At 35.5% G+C, this 14,450-nt stretch overlaps 1 protein-coding gene across 1 annotated transcript in view; it reads left to right on the forward strand.

Annotated features, from left to right (window-relative positions):
* Window positions 1–14,450, forward strand: part of PCDH15 (protocadherin related 15) — a 1,145,650-nt gene that overhangs the window by 835,543 nt on the left and 295,657 nt on the right. The window contains exons 13-14 of the mRNA XM_068548948.1: window positions 5,392–5,598; window positions 10,821–10,841. Coding sequence (XP_068405049.1) covers window positions 5,392–5,598; window positions 10,821–10,841 — 228 coding nt within the window. The remainder of the gene's footprint in view (window positions 1–5,391; window positions 5,599–10,820; window positions 10,842–14,450) is intronic.

Genomic DNA, 14,450 nt, shown 5'->3' on the forward strand with positions numbered 1-14,450 from the left:
GAATAAACCCCACTTGATCATGGTGTATAAACCTTTTAATGTGCTGTTGGATTCTGTTTGCTAGTATTTTGTTGAGGATTTTTGCATCTATGTTCATCAGTGATATTGGCCTGTAGTTTTCTTTCTTTGTGACATCTTTGTCTGGTTTTGGTATCAGGGTCATGGTGGCCTCATAGAATGAGTCTGGGAGTGTTCCTCCCTCTGCAATATTTTGGAAGAGTTTGAGAAGGATAGGTGTTAGCTCTTCTCTAAATGTTTGATAGAATTCGCCTGTGAAGCCATCTGGTCCTGGGCTTTTGTTTGTTGGAAGGTTTTTAATCACAGTTTCAATTTCAGTGCTTGTGATTGGTCTGTTCATATTTTCTATTTCTTCCTGGTTCAGTCTCGGTAGGTTGTGCATTTCTAAGAATCTGTCCATTTCTTCCAGGTTGTCCATTTTATTGGCATAGAGTTGCTTGTAATAATCTCTCATGATCGTTTGTATTTCTGCAGTGTCAGTGGTTACTTCTCCTTTTTCATTTCTAATTCTATTGAGTTGAGTCTTCTCCCTTTTTCTCTTGATGAGTCTGGCTAATGGTTTATCAATTTTGTTTATCTTCTCAAAGAACCAGCTTTTAGTTTCATTGATTTTTGCTATTGTTTCGTTCATTTCTTTTTCATTTATTTCTGACCTGATCTTTATGATTTCTTTCCTTCTGCTAGCTTTGGGGTTTTTTTGCTCTTCTTTCTCTAATTGCTTTAGGTGCAAGGTTAGGTTGTTTATTCGAGATGTTTCCTGTTTCTTGATGTAGGCTTGTATTGCTATAAACTTCCCTCTTAGCACTGCTTTTGCTGCGTCCCATAGGTTTTGGGTCGTCGTGTCTCCATTGTCATTTGTTTCTCGGTATTTTTTGATTTCCCCTTTGATTTCTTCAGTGATCACTTCGTTATTAAGTAGTGTATTGTGTAGCCTCCATGTGTTTGTATTTTTTACAGATCTTTTCCTGTAATTGATATCTAGTCTCATAGCGTTGTGGTCGGAAAAGATACTTGATACGGTTTCAATTTTCTTAAATTTACCAAGGCTTGATTTGTGACCCAAGATATGATCTATCCTGGAGAATGTTCCATGAGCACTTGAGAAAAATGTGTATTCTGTTGTTTTTGGGTGGAATGTCCTGTAAATATCAATTAAGTCCATCTTGTTTAATGTATCATTTAAAGCTTGTGTTTCCGTATTTATTTTCATTTTGGATGATCTGTCCATTGGTGAAAGTGGGGTGTTAAAGTCCCCTACTATGATTGTGTTACTGTCGATTTCCCCTTTTATGGCTGTTAGTATTTGCCTTATGTATTGAGGTGCTCCTATGTTGGGCGCATACATATTTACAATTGTTATACCTTCCTCTTGGATCGATCCCTTGATCATTATATAGTGTCCTTCTTTGTCTCTTGTAATAGTCTTTATTTTAAAGTCTATTTTGTCTGATATGAGAATTGCTACTCCAGCTTTCTTTTGATTTCCATTTGCATGGAATATCTTTTTCCATCCCCTCACTTTCAGTCTGTATGTGTCTCTAGGTCGGAAGTGGGTCTTTTATAGACAGCATATACATGGGTCTTGTTTTTGTATCCATTCAGCCAGTCTGTGTCTTTTGGTGGGAGCATTTAATCCATTTACATTTAAGGTAAATATCGATATGTATGTTCCTATTCCCATTTTGTTAAATATTTTGGGTTTGTTATTGTAGGTGTTTTCCTTCTCTTGTGTTTCTTGCCTAGAGAAGTTCCTTTAGCATTTGTTGTAAAGCTGGTTTGGTGGTGCTGAACTCTCTCAGCTTTTGCTTGTCTGTAAAGGTTTTAATTTCTCCATCGAATCTGAATGAGATCCTTGCTGGGTAGAGTAACCTTGGTTGTAGGTTTTTCTCCTTCATCACTTTAAGTATGTCCTCCCACTCCCTTCTGGCTTGCAGAGTTTCTGCTGAAAGGTCAGCTGTTAACCTTATGGGGATTCCCTTGTGTGTTATTTGTTGTTTTTCCCTTGCTGCTTTTAATATGTTTTCTTTATATTTAATTTTTGATAGTTTGATTAATATGTGTCTTGGCGTGTTTTTCCTTGGATTTATCCTGTATGGGACTCTCTGTGCTTCCAGGACTTGATTAACTATTTCCTTTCCCATATTAGGGAAGTTTTCAACTATAATCTCTTCAAATATTTTCTCAGTCCCTTTCTTTTTCTCTTCTTCTTCTGGGACCCCTATAATTTGAATGTTGGTGCGTTTAATGTTGTCCCAGAGGTCTCTGAGACTGTCCTCAGTTCTTTTCATTCTTTTTTCTTTATTCTGCTCTGCAGTAGTTATTTCCACTATTTTATCTTCCAGGTCACTTATCCGTTCTTCTGCCTCAGTTATTCTGCTATTGATCCCGTCTAGAGTATTTTTAATTTCATTTATTGTGTTTTCCATCTTTGCTTGGTTCCTCTTTAGTTCTTCTACGTCCTTGTTAAATGTTTCTTGCATTTTGTCTATTCTATTTCCAAGATTTTGGGTCATCTTTACTATCATTATTCTGAATTCTTTTTCAGGTAGACTGCCTTTTTCCTCTTCATTTGTTAGGTCTGGTGTGTTTTGACCCTGCTCCTTCACCTGCTGTGTGTTTTTTTGTCTTCTCATTTTGCTTATCTTACTGCGTTTGGGGTCTCCTTTTCACAGGCTGCAGGTTCATAGTTCCCGTTGTTTTTGTTATCTGTCCCTAGTGGCTAAGTTTGGTTCAGTGGGTTGTGTAGGCTTCCTGGTGGAGGGGACTAGTGCCTGTGTTCTGGTGGATGAGGTTGGATCTTGTCTTTCTGGTGGGCACGTCCACATCTGGTGGTGTGTTTTGGGGTGTCTGTGGCCTTATTATGATTTTAGGCAGCCTCTCTGCTAATGGATGGGGCTGTGTTCCTGTCTTGCTAGTTGTTTGGCATAAGGTGTCCAGCACTGTAGCTTGCTGGTTGTTGAGTGAAGCTGGGTCTTGATGTTGAGATGGAGATCTCTGCGAGATTTTTGCCTTTTGGTATTACGTGGAGCTGGTAGGTCTCTTGTGGATCAGTGTCCTGAAGTTGGGTCTCCCACCTCAGAGGCACAGCACTGATGCCTGGCTGGAGCACCAAGAGCCTTTCATCCACATGGAAAAAAAGGAAAAGGGGAAAAATTAATATATCCTGCTCCCAAAGTCCACCTCCTGAATTTGGGATGATTTGTTGTCTCTTCAGGTATTCAACAGATGCAGGCACATCAAGTTGTTTGTGGAGCTTTAATCCGCTGTTTCTGAGGCTGCTGGGAGAGATTTCCCTTTCTCTTCTTTGTTCATACAGCTCCCAGGGTTCAGCTTTGGATTTGGACCCGCCTCTGCATGTAGGTCGCCTGAGGGCGTCTGTTCCACGCCCAGACAGAACGGGGTTAAAGGAGCAGCTGCTTCGGGGGCTCTGGCTCACTCAGGCCGGGGGGAGGGAGGGGTACGGGGGCGGCAGAGGCCGGCATGACTTTGCAGCAGCCTGAGGCGCGCCGTGCGTTCTCCCAGGGAGGTTGTCCCCGGATCACAGGAGCCTGGCCGTGTTGGGCTGCACCGGCTCCCGGGAGGGGCGGTGTGGAGAGTGACCTGTGCTCGCACACAGGCTTCTTGGTGGCGGCAGCAGCAGCCTTAGCGTCTCATGCCCGTCTCTGGCGTCCGCGCTGATAGCCGCGGCTTGCGCCCGTCTCTGGAGTCCGTTTAGGCGGTGCTCTGAATCCCCTCTCCTTGCACGCCGCGAAACAGAGGCAAGAAAAAGTCTCTTGCCTCTTCGACAGCTGCAGACTTTTTCCCGGACTCCCTCCCAGCTAGCACTGAAGCCCGAGCCTCAGCTCCCAGCCCCGCCCGCCCCGGCAGGTGAGCAGACAAGCCTCTCGGGCTGGTGAGTGCTGCTCGGCACCGATCCTCCGTGCGGGAATCTCTCCGCTTTGTCCTCCGCACCCCTGTTGCTGCGCTCTCCTCCGTGGCTCCGAAGCTTCCCCCCTCTGCCACCCGCAGTCTCCGCCCGTGAAGGGGCTTCCTAGTGTGTGGAAACCTTTCCTCCTTCACAGCTCCCTCCCACTGGTGCAGGTCCCGTCCCTATTCTTTTGTCTCTGTTGTTTCTTTTTTCTTTTGCCCTACCCAAGTACGTGGGGAGTTTCTTGCCTTTTGGGAGGTCTGACGTTTTCTGCCAGCGTTCAGTGGGTGTTCTGTAGGAGCAGTGCCACGTGTAGATGTATTTCTACTGTATCTGTGGGAAGGAAGGTGATCTCCGCATCTTACTCTTCCGCCATCTTGCCCCTCCTCCCAATATTTAACTTTTAGTTGATTTCAAAATACAACTATTGCAGCAATGGGGGAACATATCAATTAAAAAAATGACAGATTTTGAATCTATTTATATATATATATATATATATATATATATATATATATATATATATATATATACTATTGAATTATGTTAATGATTTCTTCTAAAGTTTGGAAGAGATTTTCTAGAAATCAGTTGTGATAAAATCTTCCGTTAAATAAAATTTTTGGATTGCTATACAGTAAGATGCATTTTTTCAAAAACAGAAAGTCAAGAGTTGGTGTTAAGGGTTGGTGTTCACCCATTCATAGCATGACCATGTGGAGATTTACTAAGAAAATTTATTGGAAATATAAATTGTCATCAAATTTTTAAACTGAATAGGAGGAAAAAAACAAGAAAACAAACATACTCCTACTACAGGAATATTAATTTTACTTGAATAACATATTTATGGTTAAATAATGTTTACATTTCCATTTCTACCAAAAATAATTTATTGAAATTTTCTGTGTCCCATATAAGAGTCTTTAGAGGACTTTTCATAGGCAACAAATGTAGCTTTAATCTATTAATTGTATGTAGAATTATGAATTATTTGGGGATTTAACTACTACTATGGAACAAGAAGACGTGGAAGAGGCAAAAATAAACACAATGCGTTATTTGAGTTATGAATATTTGTCTCTGTCTTTTATTTAAATATTTTATCAGCAATTCACTCAAATATCTTCGCTTCTCCATTTTCTATCTAAATGTATTTGTGCTGTTATTTCTTCTAATAATATGCCATGACAGATACAAAAGTTTATTGCAATGATTTGTTGGTTTTTTTTTTGTGTTTTTTTTTTTTGAAATATACACTGGGTTTGAGTACAGGAAAGAAAAATTGATGAAGCCTCTCTGGACTTTTATTTCCTCATGTTTTCTAAGGGTCCTTTACTTTAAAGTAGTTCTTCTTTCTGTAATGATACCAGATTAAAAGAGAATTCCTACATATAGTATGAAAAATAGCACCCCAAAAGGATTCCATAACATACAATGTTTTAATCTTTTATAATCTTTTTTAGGCTGAACAGGACAATGGTCATCCTCTTCCTGCTTTTGCCAGTCTGCATATTGAAATACTGGATGAAAACAATCAGAGCCCATATTTCACAATGCCCAGTTATCAAGGCTATATTCTGGAATCTGCCCCAGTGGGAGCAACTATTTCTGACAGTGTGAATTTGACCACCCCTCTAAGAATTGTAGCTCTGGACAAGGATATAGAAGATGTAAGTTAAATATAATATTTGTTCTTATTTTGCTAACACATCTCTTGTTATATTTATGCCAGTGAGAGATATTACAAAGACATGGTTGCATGAGCTATAGAATAGAGAAAAAAATCAGTATAAATGAGAGTCTTAGGGTTGTAATTTAATTCCATATCAAGGTTATTATAAGAAAAAGTAAATTTGAATTCAGCAACTGTTCTTTTTCAGTTTACAGATATTCAGTATAAGGAAGAAAATGAATGTTTCACTTGCAGTTTGCTAAAGTACGAGGGCAGTCTTTTTAATTAACATTGGCTTTAAACTATGTAATACTAATAGGAAAAAATAATGGCATTACACAATAAGTATAAAAAACCATGAAGGTAGCTCTGGAGTGTGATTTGGGGGACTTTTCTGACATTATGTTACTAAAGAACACACATTTTGGGGCAGCTGACCTGCTCACACTTTTGCCAGTGGCTATGTTGATGCTAACACTCTTCCATTCCACACATCATTGTCCTCTGTTTTTCTGGTACTGACACTCACTAAAGGAGTGGGAAATTGTCCAGATTGGGCAGATCAGAATATTTTACCTCCTTAGCTAGAGTGATTGCTGCAAGAGTGGACAGAAAATTTTTACCAGTCCAGTCAAAGTCCTCCCAGGAATTGAACGGAAAACAAAATTGGAGCTGGAAGACTTTGGCATCATGTATTAAAGAAGTGGAAATGAATCTGAAGCCATTGTAACCAAGTTTGCTGACATCATAGAGAAAGCCCATTGTCATTGGGAGAGAATGAAGCCTGACAGAGACATACAGAGAGGAGTCCTACTGAGTGCCAATTTTTTAGGCTGTAATATCCCCAAATCTATATTAATCCCTAAAGATTTTCCTTTTAGTCTCTGACCTACCACGGTATTTCCCCAAATATCTTTTTTTGTTTTAACATACATTAAGTCTGATTTCTGTCACTTGCAACTTACGAAGTCCTGACCCAGAAGTGTCTCCCATTTCGATAGCATCTGATAAAACTTTGTGATCGTGGAAATATTCTGTAGCTATTCTGTCCAACACGGTAGCCACTAACCCTGTGTGGCTATGGAGCATTTGAAATGTAACTAGACTGAAAACATAATTTTAACATTTTGTTTAATTTGAATTATTTTAAATGTGAATAGTCACATGTCGCTAATTAGACAGCACAGCTCAGAACATCCCCCAAAATCTCATTACATGGAATTTTGTCATCAGTTTAGTAAATTACATGGGCACTTCCAGATTTTTTTTTTTTCTTTCTAGAAAAATTTTGTAGCCCTTAGCAGAGGCTGTGATAACTCTTGTGTGCACTCCACTTCTTCTCACCAGGTGTTTTATTTTACTCTTTATATCTTTCTCTGCTTTCTTTTTTTTTCCTCATCCTACCTTTTTTGCCCTTCTTAGTCTCTCCCATTTTCTTTCATCATGTGTTTTAACAATAGCTAACTCACACTGAGTTCTTAATACCTGCCAGATAATATAGTAAATGCTTTATCTTGCATTAATTCCCTTAAATTTCACAGCAAACATAATAGATGCAATTTTGCATATTGCACAAAGGGAAATTTAAATGCAATTTAAGTGCCTTAAATTTGAAGCAATTTTAAATGCCTTACTCTGATCACAGAATTAGTAAATGGTGGAGTTAGACCTTGAGCCAAGGTCTAATGGAAATAAAGTCATTGATTTTAATCACTAGTCTAGATAGCCCCTTTCTATTTTATACAGTCTGACTGTAGTCTGATTATGATAACAGCTGTTAATGCTATAGACTTTCTTCCTAGAAAAGTGCATATACATACACAATTTCACATCCCACATCACAGAGTGTTTAGGGATTTCCTGAAGTTTAATGTGTTTCATGAGTCACAGGTCATTTATACTCACTAGAAAATTCACAGAACCACCTTAAGAAGTTTTATCCTGGCTAAGCTAATATATTTTGTAGGCCCAGTTATGTCCCACATATTTTGGTGTGGATTTTATTTCATGTTTTTAATTTAAATGCATAATCATATTTTAAGCAGTGACTAGTCAGTTTGGAAATTTCTAATAGTTTAAGTCACACCTTCATGAACACAGTGGTTGGCACAAGCTAAATCCTAAAAAAAAAAAATGTAGTTTTAGTTTTTCCCTAATGGCAAAATTTATGTATTTGTACTTTCTTGGTGCATTTATATTGTTTAGTGGTTGCATACTAAGCCCTATGCTTGCTTGCACACATTCTTACTTTTCTGGATTGTCATTCACTTTAAAATTACAAATGTTAAAATTGCATTCTAAGGGACTTTGTAAAGGATAGTGGGACTTCAAGGTATTACTGAGTTAGGGTGGAGAGAGCTCCTGGGTCTGAAACCTTTGGAAAACACTACTTAGAATTCTGCTCTTGAAGATTTACAATTCAGTTAGCCTATTAAATACTCTAAATGTTTCCAAGGGATGGGACAGCACATTGTGGTTCTTAAGAGTTTGTGCTTTGGAGTTAGCTTACCTGGGCTTGACTGTTGGTTCTACCCTGTGATAGCTGCATAGCACTGTGAGCCTTATATTTACCAGTTGCAGCCTTTTGTTCAAATGCCAGTGACCCAAAAAGATATATGGTAGCAGTCACTTCCACCTTGGCCTGCTCCTTCACTTGGGGCTGGTGGGGATGGGGAGGGAGAGAAAATTTCCCTTAGATAAAGCCATGTGCGTGGAGAGTGGCATAATTACTATGTTTTATAGAAATGTCAAGTGATTAAACAATGTCTATCTGGCCATTTGTTTATTATTTAGGTCCATCCTCTTTCTAAAATCATCTGCAGTGAGTGATTGTCATTAGGTGCCTAGAAACTGAACAAGTATATCTAATCCCTAGTGGCAAATTTTTCTAAAATATCATATACAACTTCGATATATCTATACTTTAAATAAGTCCATAGAATGTTAAACATCATTTAATCCAACTTCCTATACTATGTGAAATGTTATATTAAAATCCATTCTTCAGGAATTGATGTTATACTTCATTGTGCCGCTCAAGCTTGAAACCTAGGAGGCATCCTTGATTTTTTTGTTTACTCAAGACAATTAAGAAATCTTTAAATTCTTCCTGTTTTGTCCTCTGAATATTTCTTGACTCTCTTTTTCTTTCTCCACTCTTACAACCTATTTGTCTTTTATTAAAATTGCCTCCTAATCTTCTTGCTCCCATTTTTTTTTCTTACTCAAAATCATCTTTCACTCAGCCACTAGAGTGATTTATTCAAAGCTCAAATCTTACTATATCACACTTCTACCTAATATACTTTCATTACTTGCTGCAGAAGAAATTTCAAGCCTATGTGCATGGTTTTCTGCTACTTGATACCTGAACATTTATGCAGCCCCGTTTTCTGAAAATTTCTGCTTCACCTATTACATTTAGCAACTACTTGTAGTTTCATGCGTTACACCAAACTACTGCTTATCTAATTACCTTTGTTTGTTACATTTTCTTTTTTGAAATCTTTCTTCTTCCATTACATGAACTGGCTTGAATAAGATGCTCAGTGTTTGGAATTCAGCTCAGGCATACCCTCATTTAAGAATCTTTTCTAGATTACGCATTCTCTCAGTTGAGTTGCATGTCTCTTTTTGGTGAATTTCTCTAAAGTTATATTTACATCGTGTGTGTCTTTCTCCCTCAGTGAATTTAAATCCCTTGAGGATAGGTCCTAGATCTTAATAACTTTTGTATCATGAAGATCTAATACAGTTCCCAGAACTTAGTATGTTCTAGTAATTGTTTAATAAACTAATAAGTTCAGGCACAAGTAAAGGAATGAGAATATCTGGCATATGTATCAACAGTTCTAATGGTATTGAATTAACTGTTTCACAATATGGCCCATTCCGTGGTTGGAGAACTAATTACTAGAAAGCTCTTCTTCACATTAAGTTGAAACCAGCATTCTTGTAACTCAACCATTATTCTTTATATCTTCCATTTGCCAGTATACAGAATAAATCTTTAGATTAGTCACTGACGTGTTTGAAGATGAATTTATGTCCTTCTGAATCATATTTTTTTTCCAGGCCAAGTGCTCTTTACTTCTCAAAAGTAAAATATGTTCATTGCTAGGTTATTTTAAGATCTGTATTAACAAAAGAAAACTTCAAGGCCCTTTTAGTTTGCAGGCAAGAATTATACTACATGGTAAATTCTAGTAGTTTTTGAATGTCAGAATTAGTGAAATTAATCAGCATAAGGATAAAGGATTTAAGAATAAGGACAAAGACACATCACCTCATACAGGTATTACCAACAGAAACGGAGATAAAGCATCAGGCATGAAAAGAGAAGTAGTCATTCCAGGAGTCGGTTTTCTTGCGCACAGCTAAGCCACAGGGCAGATGCCAAGAAGGGGACAGACTTGGATCTGTTTATCCAAAAATGAAGTTGTTTTCTTCCTTCAATTCAGTAGAAAGTAAGACAAAGTTTTAGGAACTAGTAGCAGAGATTGGTGATTTGCGGTGTTATTAGCAGTTTAGAATTTGAGTCAGAAGGAATATTAAGGGTCGCAGTAAAACTGAAAAAGAAAGTAGACAAAAATATTTGTACTAATGTTCCTTCCTATAGATATATAGATATTAATATATATTTATACATGCATATGTAATATATATATGAATCATATTTATAATTTTTTTCAGCCATCCTTACTTCACAGTTTCATAATAGTCCAGAATATACATAGAGCAGGTAATGCAACAGAGGCTTGTCTGAAACCACCAGGTTTTCAGTGGCAGAACCACTAAAAGTTGCTTATTGAATTCTAGTTATAAAAAAATAACAGGGAATAATAATCAAGAGGTTATTCATTTGGCTTGCAGAAAGGCAATGATCCACTTATAATTCCAAGTCAGTTTGCATCCCTATATAGTGCTATGTTTCAAAATAAAGGTATCCTTGAAATTTAATACAATACACTTGTAAAGGTATAATGTACTTATATGCTTTACAAATATTGTTATACTATCATATATATGCTATGATGTGTCAAAATACTAAGAAAAAAATACACCTTCGAAAAAGTTGTTAGTTTAAATGAACTGGAAAAGGTTTTTGTTTGTTTGTTTTGTGGTTCATTGGTGTTTTACTAGTGTACACTTGTATGCCATATATATATTTGTGGTCATTTATATTTACATTTTTTAATTTAACGTTTAATTTGCATATAGGTTCCACCTGGTGGAGTTCCTGTAGGTACTAGGTGTTAATTTTGTGTTTGCTCTTTTGTTAATTTGCTGTGGTTCATTTCCTTGTTCTTTTTCCTTTCTACTAAAAAAAAAAAAATAGGCAATTACTTCATTATCACTTATAAAGACCTAAAACTATTAAAATATATATGTAATTTAAATTTATTACATCATATTATTGGTTATAGTAGTATGAAATTGTGGAGAATCCAAACTGCATGTGAACTTAAACATGATTTAATTATTAATTTTTTTAGCCCATGAAGCATTAATAATTCATCATTGCATTCTTTTAGAAAAATTCTAATCTTAGGGTCGAAGCCTTTTGAACAAGGTACTTCAGAGAACTACTGTCAGCTAATTCAAATTGGCAGATGAGATTAATTTTTTTGTCATTTTCTTGTTATGCTTTGTAATTTATATTTATGCACATAAGTATGCATATGTATGTATGTGCACATATACTTTTCTGTGTTGTATGTGCATATATATGAGGATGCATATAATCTTGTGTGTGTATGTATGTGTGATGTCATCTTTTGAGTCTCATTGGAAACCCAAAATTGGTTTTAAATCCAATAGACTGTCATATTTGAATATATTTCTTCTATATGATGAGATTTTTAAATTTTACATTCATGTGTTAGTTTACCTTTGTGTTTGTATATGTGTTTACTTGTGCATTCACTTTATTTGTGCTGTGAATAAATATCAGAGTTTGTTTTACACTCCCAGAAAATAATACACAAATTAACAAAGTAATATATTTTGCTTTTGGTATATACTGAATGTATACTTTAGAGTAAAATAATATTTCCTTATGTTGGGGAAAAAGATTGTTGTATTAATCAGCCCTCTGTGTATATTTTGATTTAGAAAACTAATATTTATTTAAAATAAATTTATAGACACAGGGACTACATAAAATATAGTCCCTATCAGAATAATTAGCCAGAGCATTATCTTCCATTTACACTCATAGTACACCACACCTGAAACTAGTATTATCCTTACAAATGAATCTAAGGTATTAAACTTTGAGTGATAACCGGCTGAACATTTCCAAATCTGCTTTCTTAAATTCTTATACTTAAATACCCAGACATTTACGAATAGCATCTATGCATGCTATATACATATATAAATTTTAGAAGGTTATTATTTTAAATATTAGTAAACTTCAAAAGTTATATTTTAATCAGAAATTAACTGTGCAAGGCAGATTGGAATAAGCTGTAAGATGCCATGTACAATACTAACATTATGCATTATGTTATTTTTTTTACATAAAACAGCCTGCAGTTCTGGGCTGTTATTTTAGTCCCTAACTAGTTTTTATAAAAGGACTTGAAATGGAGACAATTAAATTATCAAAAGGACTTTAGTGTTTCTGGTTATCAAATATGAGAGAGCCTGTTTATGGAGTCCTGGTGTGTATATCATCTTTGAATGGGAATCGCTTGCAATGAAAATCTTGTCGCTTTCATAAATTTGTGAAATAGTGTGGTTTGTGACACAATCATACTACAGTCACATATACATACATTGGTTTACAACCCAACACTCGTTACAGTATTGCACTATCTCAGTACCTGACATTAAAAAAATGCTTAAAACGTGGTGAGTATATGAATGAATATATCTAACAAATTTACTAACAGAAGCTACAGTTGAAAGGAAGAAGAGAAATTGAGAGAGGATTAGTCATAAAGGAAGTAGAGAATGACTGAAGGATTTGAACAAAAGGAAAGAAGTAACTATTTGGCAAGCAAATCACATAGCAAAACTTGCTCAGCTTGGATTACTCGTAGTGTAACTATATGAGTAAAAGAAGCTGTGTTTGTTGGCACCAGTGTTGGTACATTCAGAGAACAGAAAAAAATATATGAATTTAAAAGCCTAGTGATTTTACCTTGATAGGTAAAATCAAGGGTAAACACTAAAAAGGCAGACGCTCATATTTATTTAGGTTTTTTTAAATTAATTGAAACTGTATGCTAACATTTGTGATCATTTAAAAATAATAATTGAATTAGATTACAATTGGCTCTAAAGTATAACAAAATAAGAATCCCAAAAATGTGGTTTAAAAATATGTTTTAATGTGTATTTTATAATTTACTTTTTAAAAGAATTTAACTTTTTATTAACTAACATATTTGATTAACCAAAATACCCCACTTCCTAGCCATGCTGAGAAACTGGGATCATGACACTGAAATGTAAACAGCAGAATGCCCATTGGAAAATATCAATGTGAAGCCTCTTGATTTTTTTACAACTCTTAACAACTTTGATTATTTTATAATAAGTGGACCAATGGAAATTATTATCTATAGTATTAATTTTTTTAGTGTTCTGAGATAAATGTAGCATATTGACCTTACATCAAAATCATGGACAAGGAAGCTGCCATGATATAGCTAAATAATATCTCCTAATAAGATATTGCAAATACAGAACTTGTGTCAGGTTCAAATGAAAGCATTCATTCCAAGGTTATTTGAAGTATACACATATTGAAACTTTAGATAGATGTAAAGTATCTTGTGGATCAAATCATGCCAACCTTTTAATATAGTAGCGTGCATTTCAACTTTCTCACTTCTACATAGAAATTTTTTAAATATGAGTTCTAATTTTCTTTTCGTTTTAATCGACAACGTGTTTAACAATTCCTGGCTCTCTACTCCGCCCTCAGCCTTTGATATCAGACTTAGAAATCTGTGATATTAAATCACATTTCACACCATAATATTTTAAAAGTTGCCATAATCTGTAAAACACCTTACCTCGCTGTATCATCCCTGTTCCTATTTTTTCACAGCCTTCCTGGTAGTCCACTCTCTCTCAACATTCCCATTTTATTTGCTGCACCTTCCTTGCTATTCCACTATGCAAACGCCAATCCAAGCCTTCCCATTTTATGTCTTTGTTCTTTCTCTGAATTGCAGAGATTAATACCTTATCTTTCAGAGATGGCAATAAGATTGTGAAGGATTTCCAAGGCCTAGTTAATTACCTGTGTTTTGAACATTTGCAATCACTTCCTTTTTATGTATATATCATTTTTTTCTAAACCCTTTTTTCAGACACATGTGTCAATTCATATATTTTGAATCTAATCATCTGAAATGTTTTAATTAAAATAATATTATGTTTCCCCTTGGAGAATCTTTACAACATTAAAATAAGAAAGAGCAAGCACAATATTTATAGGTAATGAATTATACATAACCAATTTTATTTCTATTTTACATTAAACATGAGAACAGGATAATAATATGCATGTGTGCAGTTTATTACTACAAATGAAGTAATTGTAAAATTCTACAGCTAAAATTCTTGGCTCCAATTTCCTTTTCTTGCATTTATTTCTTATTTCTCAAGTCCAATGAAGTTCTGGAAAATATTGATATTAAATAATCAATAAGAATATATTCAAATGGACTGTTTTCTATCTTATTCTTCTTCCTACTATTTTTCCTTTTATTCACATTAATTATACTAGTACTTATTTAAGTATTTTATTTTCCACAAAGTGAGTAATTGTCTTTGGATAGTTTTGTGCAATTATGAGTAAATTTCTAGTTAACTCTTTCTTTTCTTTAG

This window comes from Eschrichtius robustus, chromosome 7, assembly GCF_028021215.1.
Source record: "Eschrichtius robustus isolate mEscRob2 chromosome 7, mEscRob2.pri, whole genome shotgun sequence".
In the NCBI taxonomy this organism is placed as follows: domain Eukaryota; kingdom Metazoa; phylum Chordata; class Mammalia; order Artiodactyla; family Eschrichtiidae; genus Eschrichtius; species Eschrichtius robustus.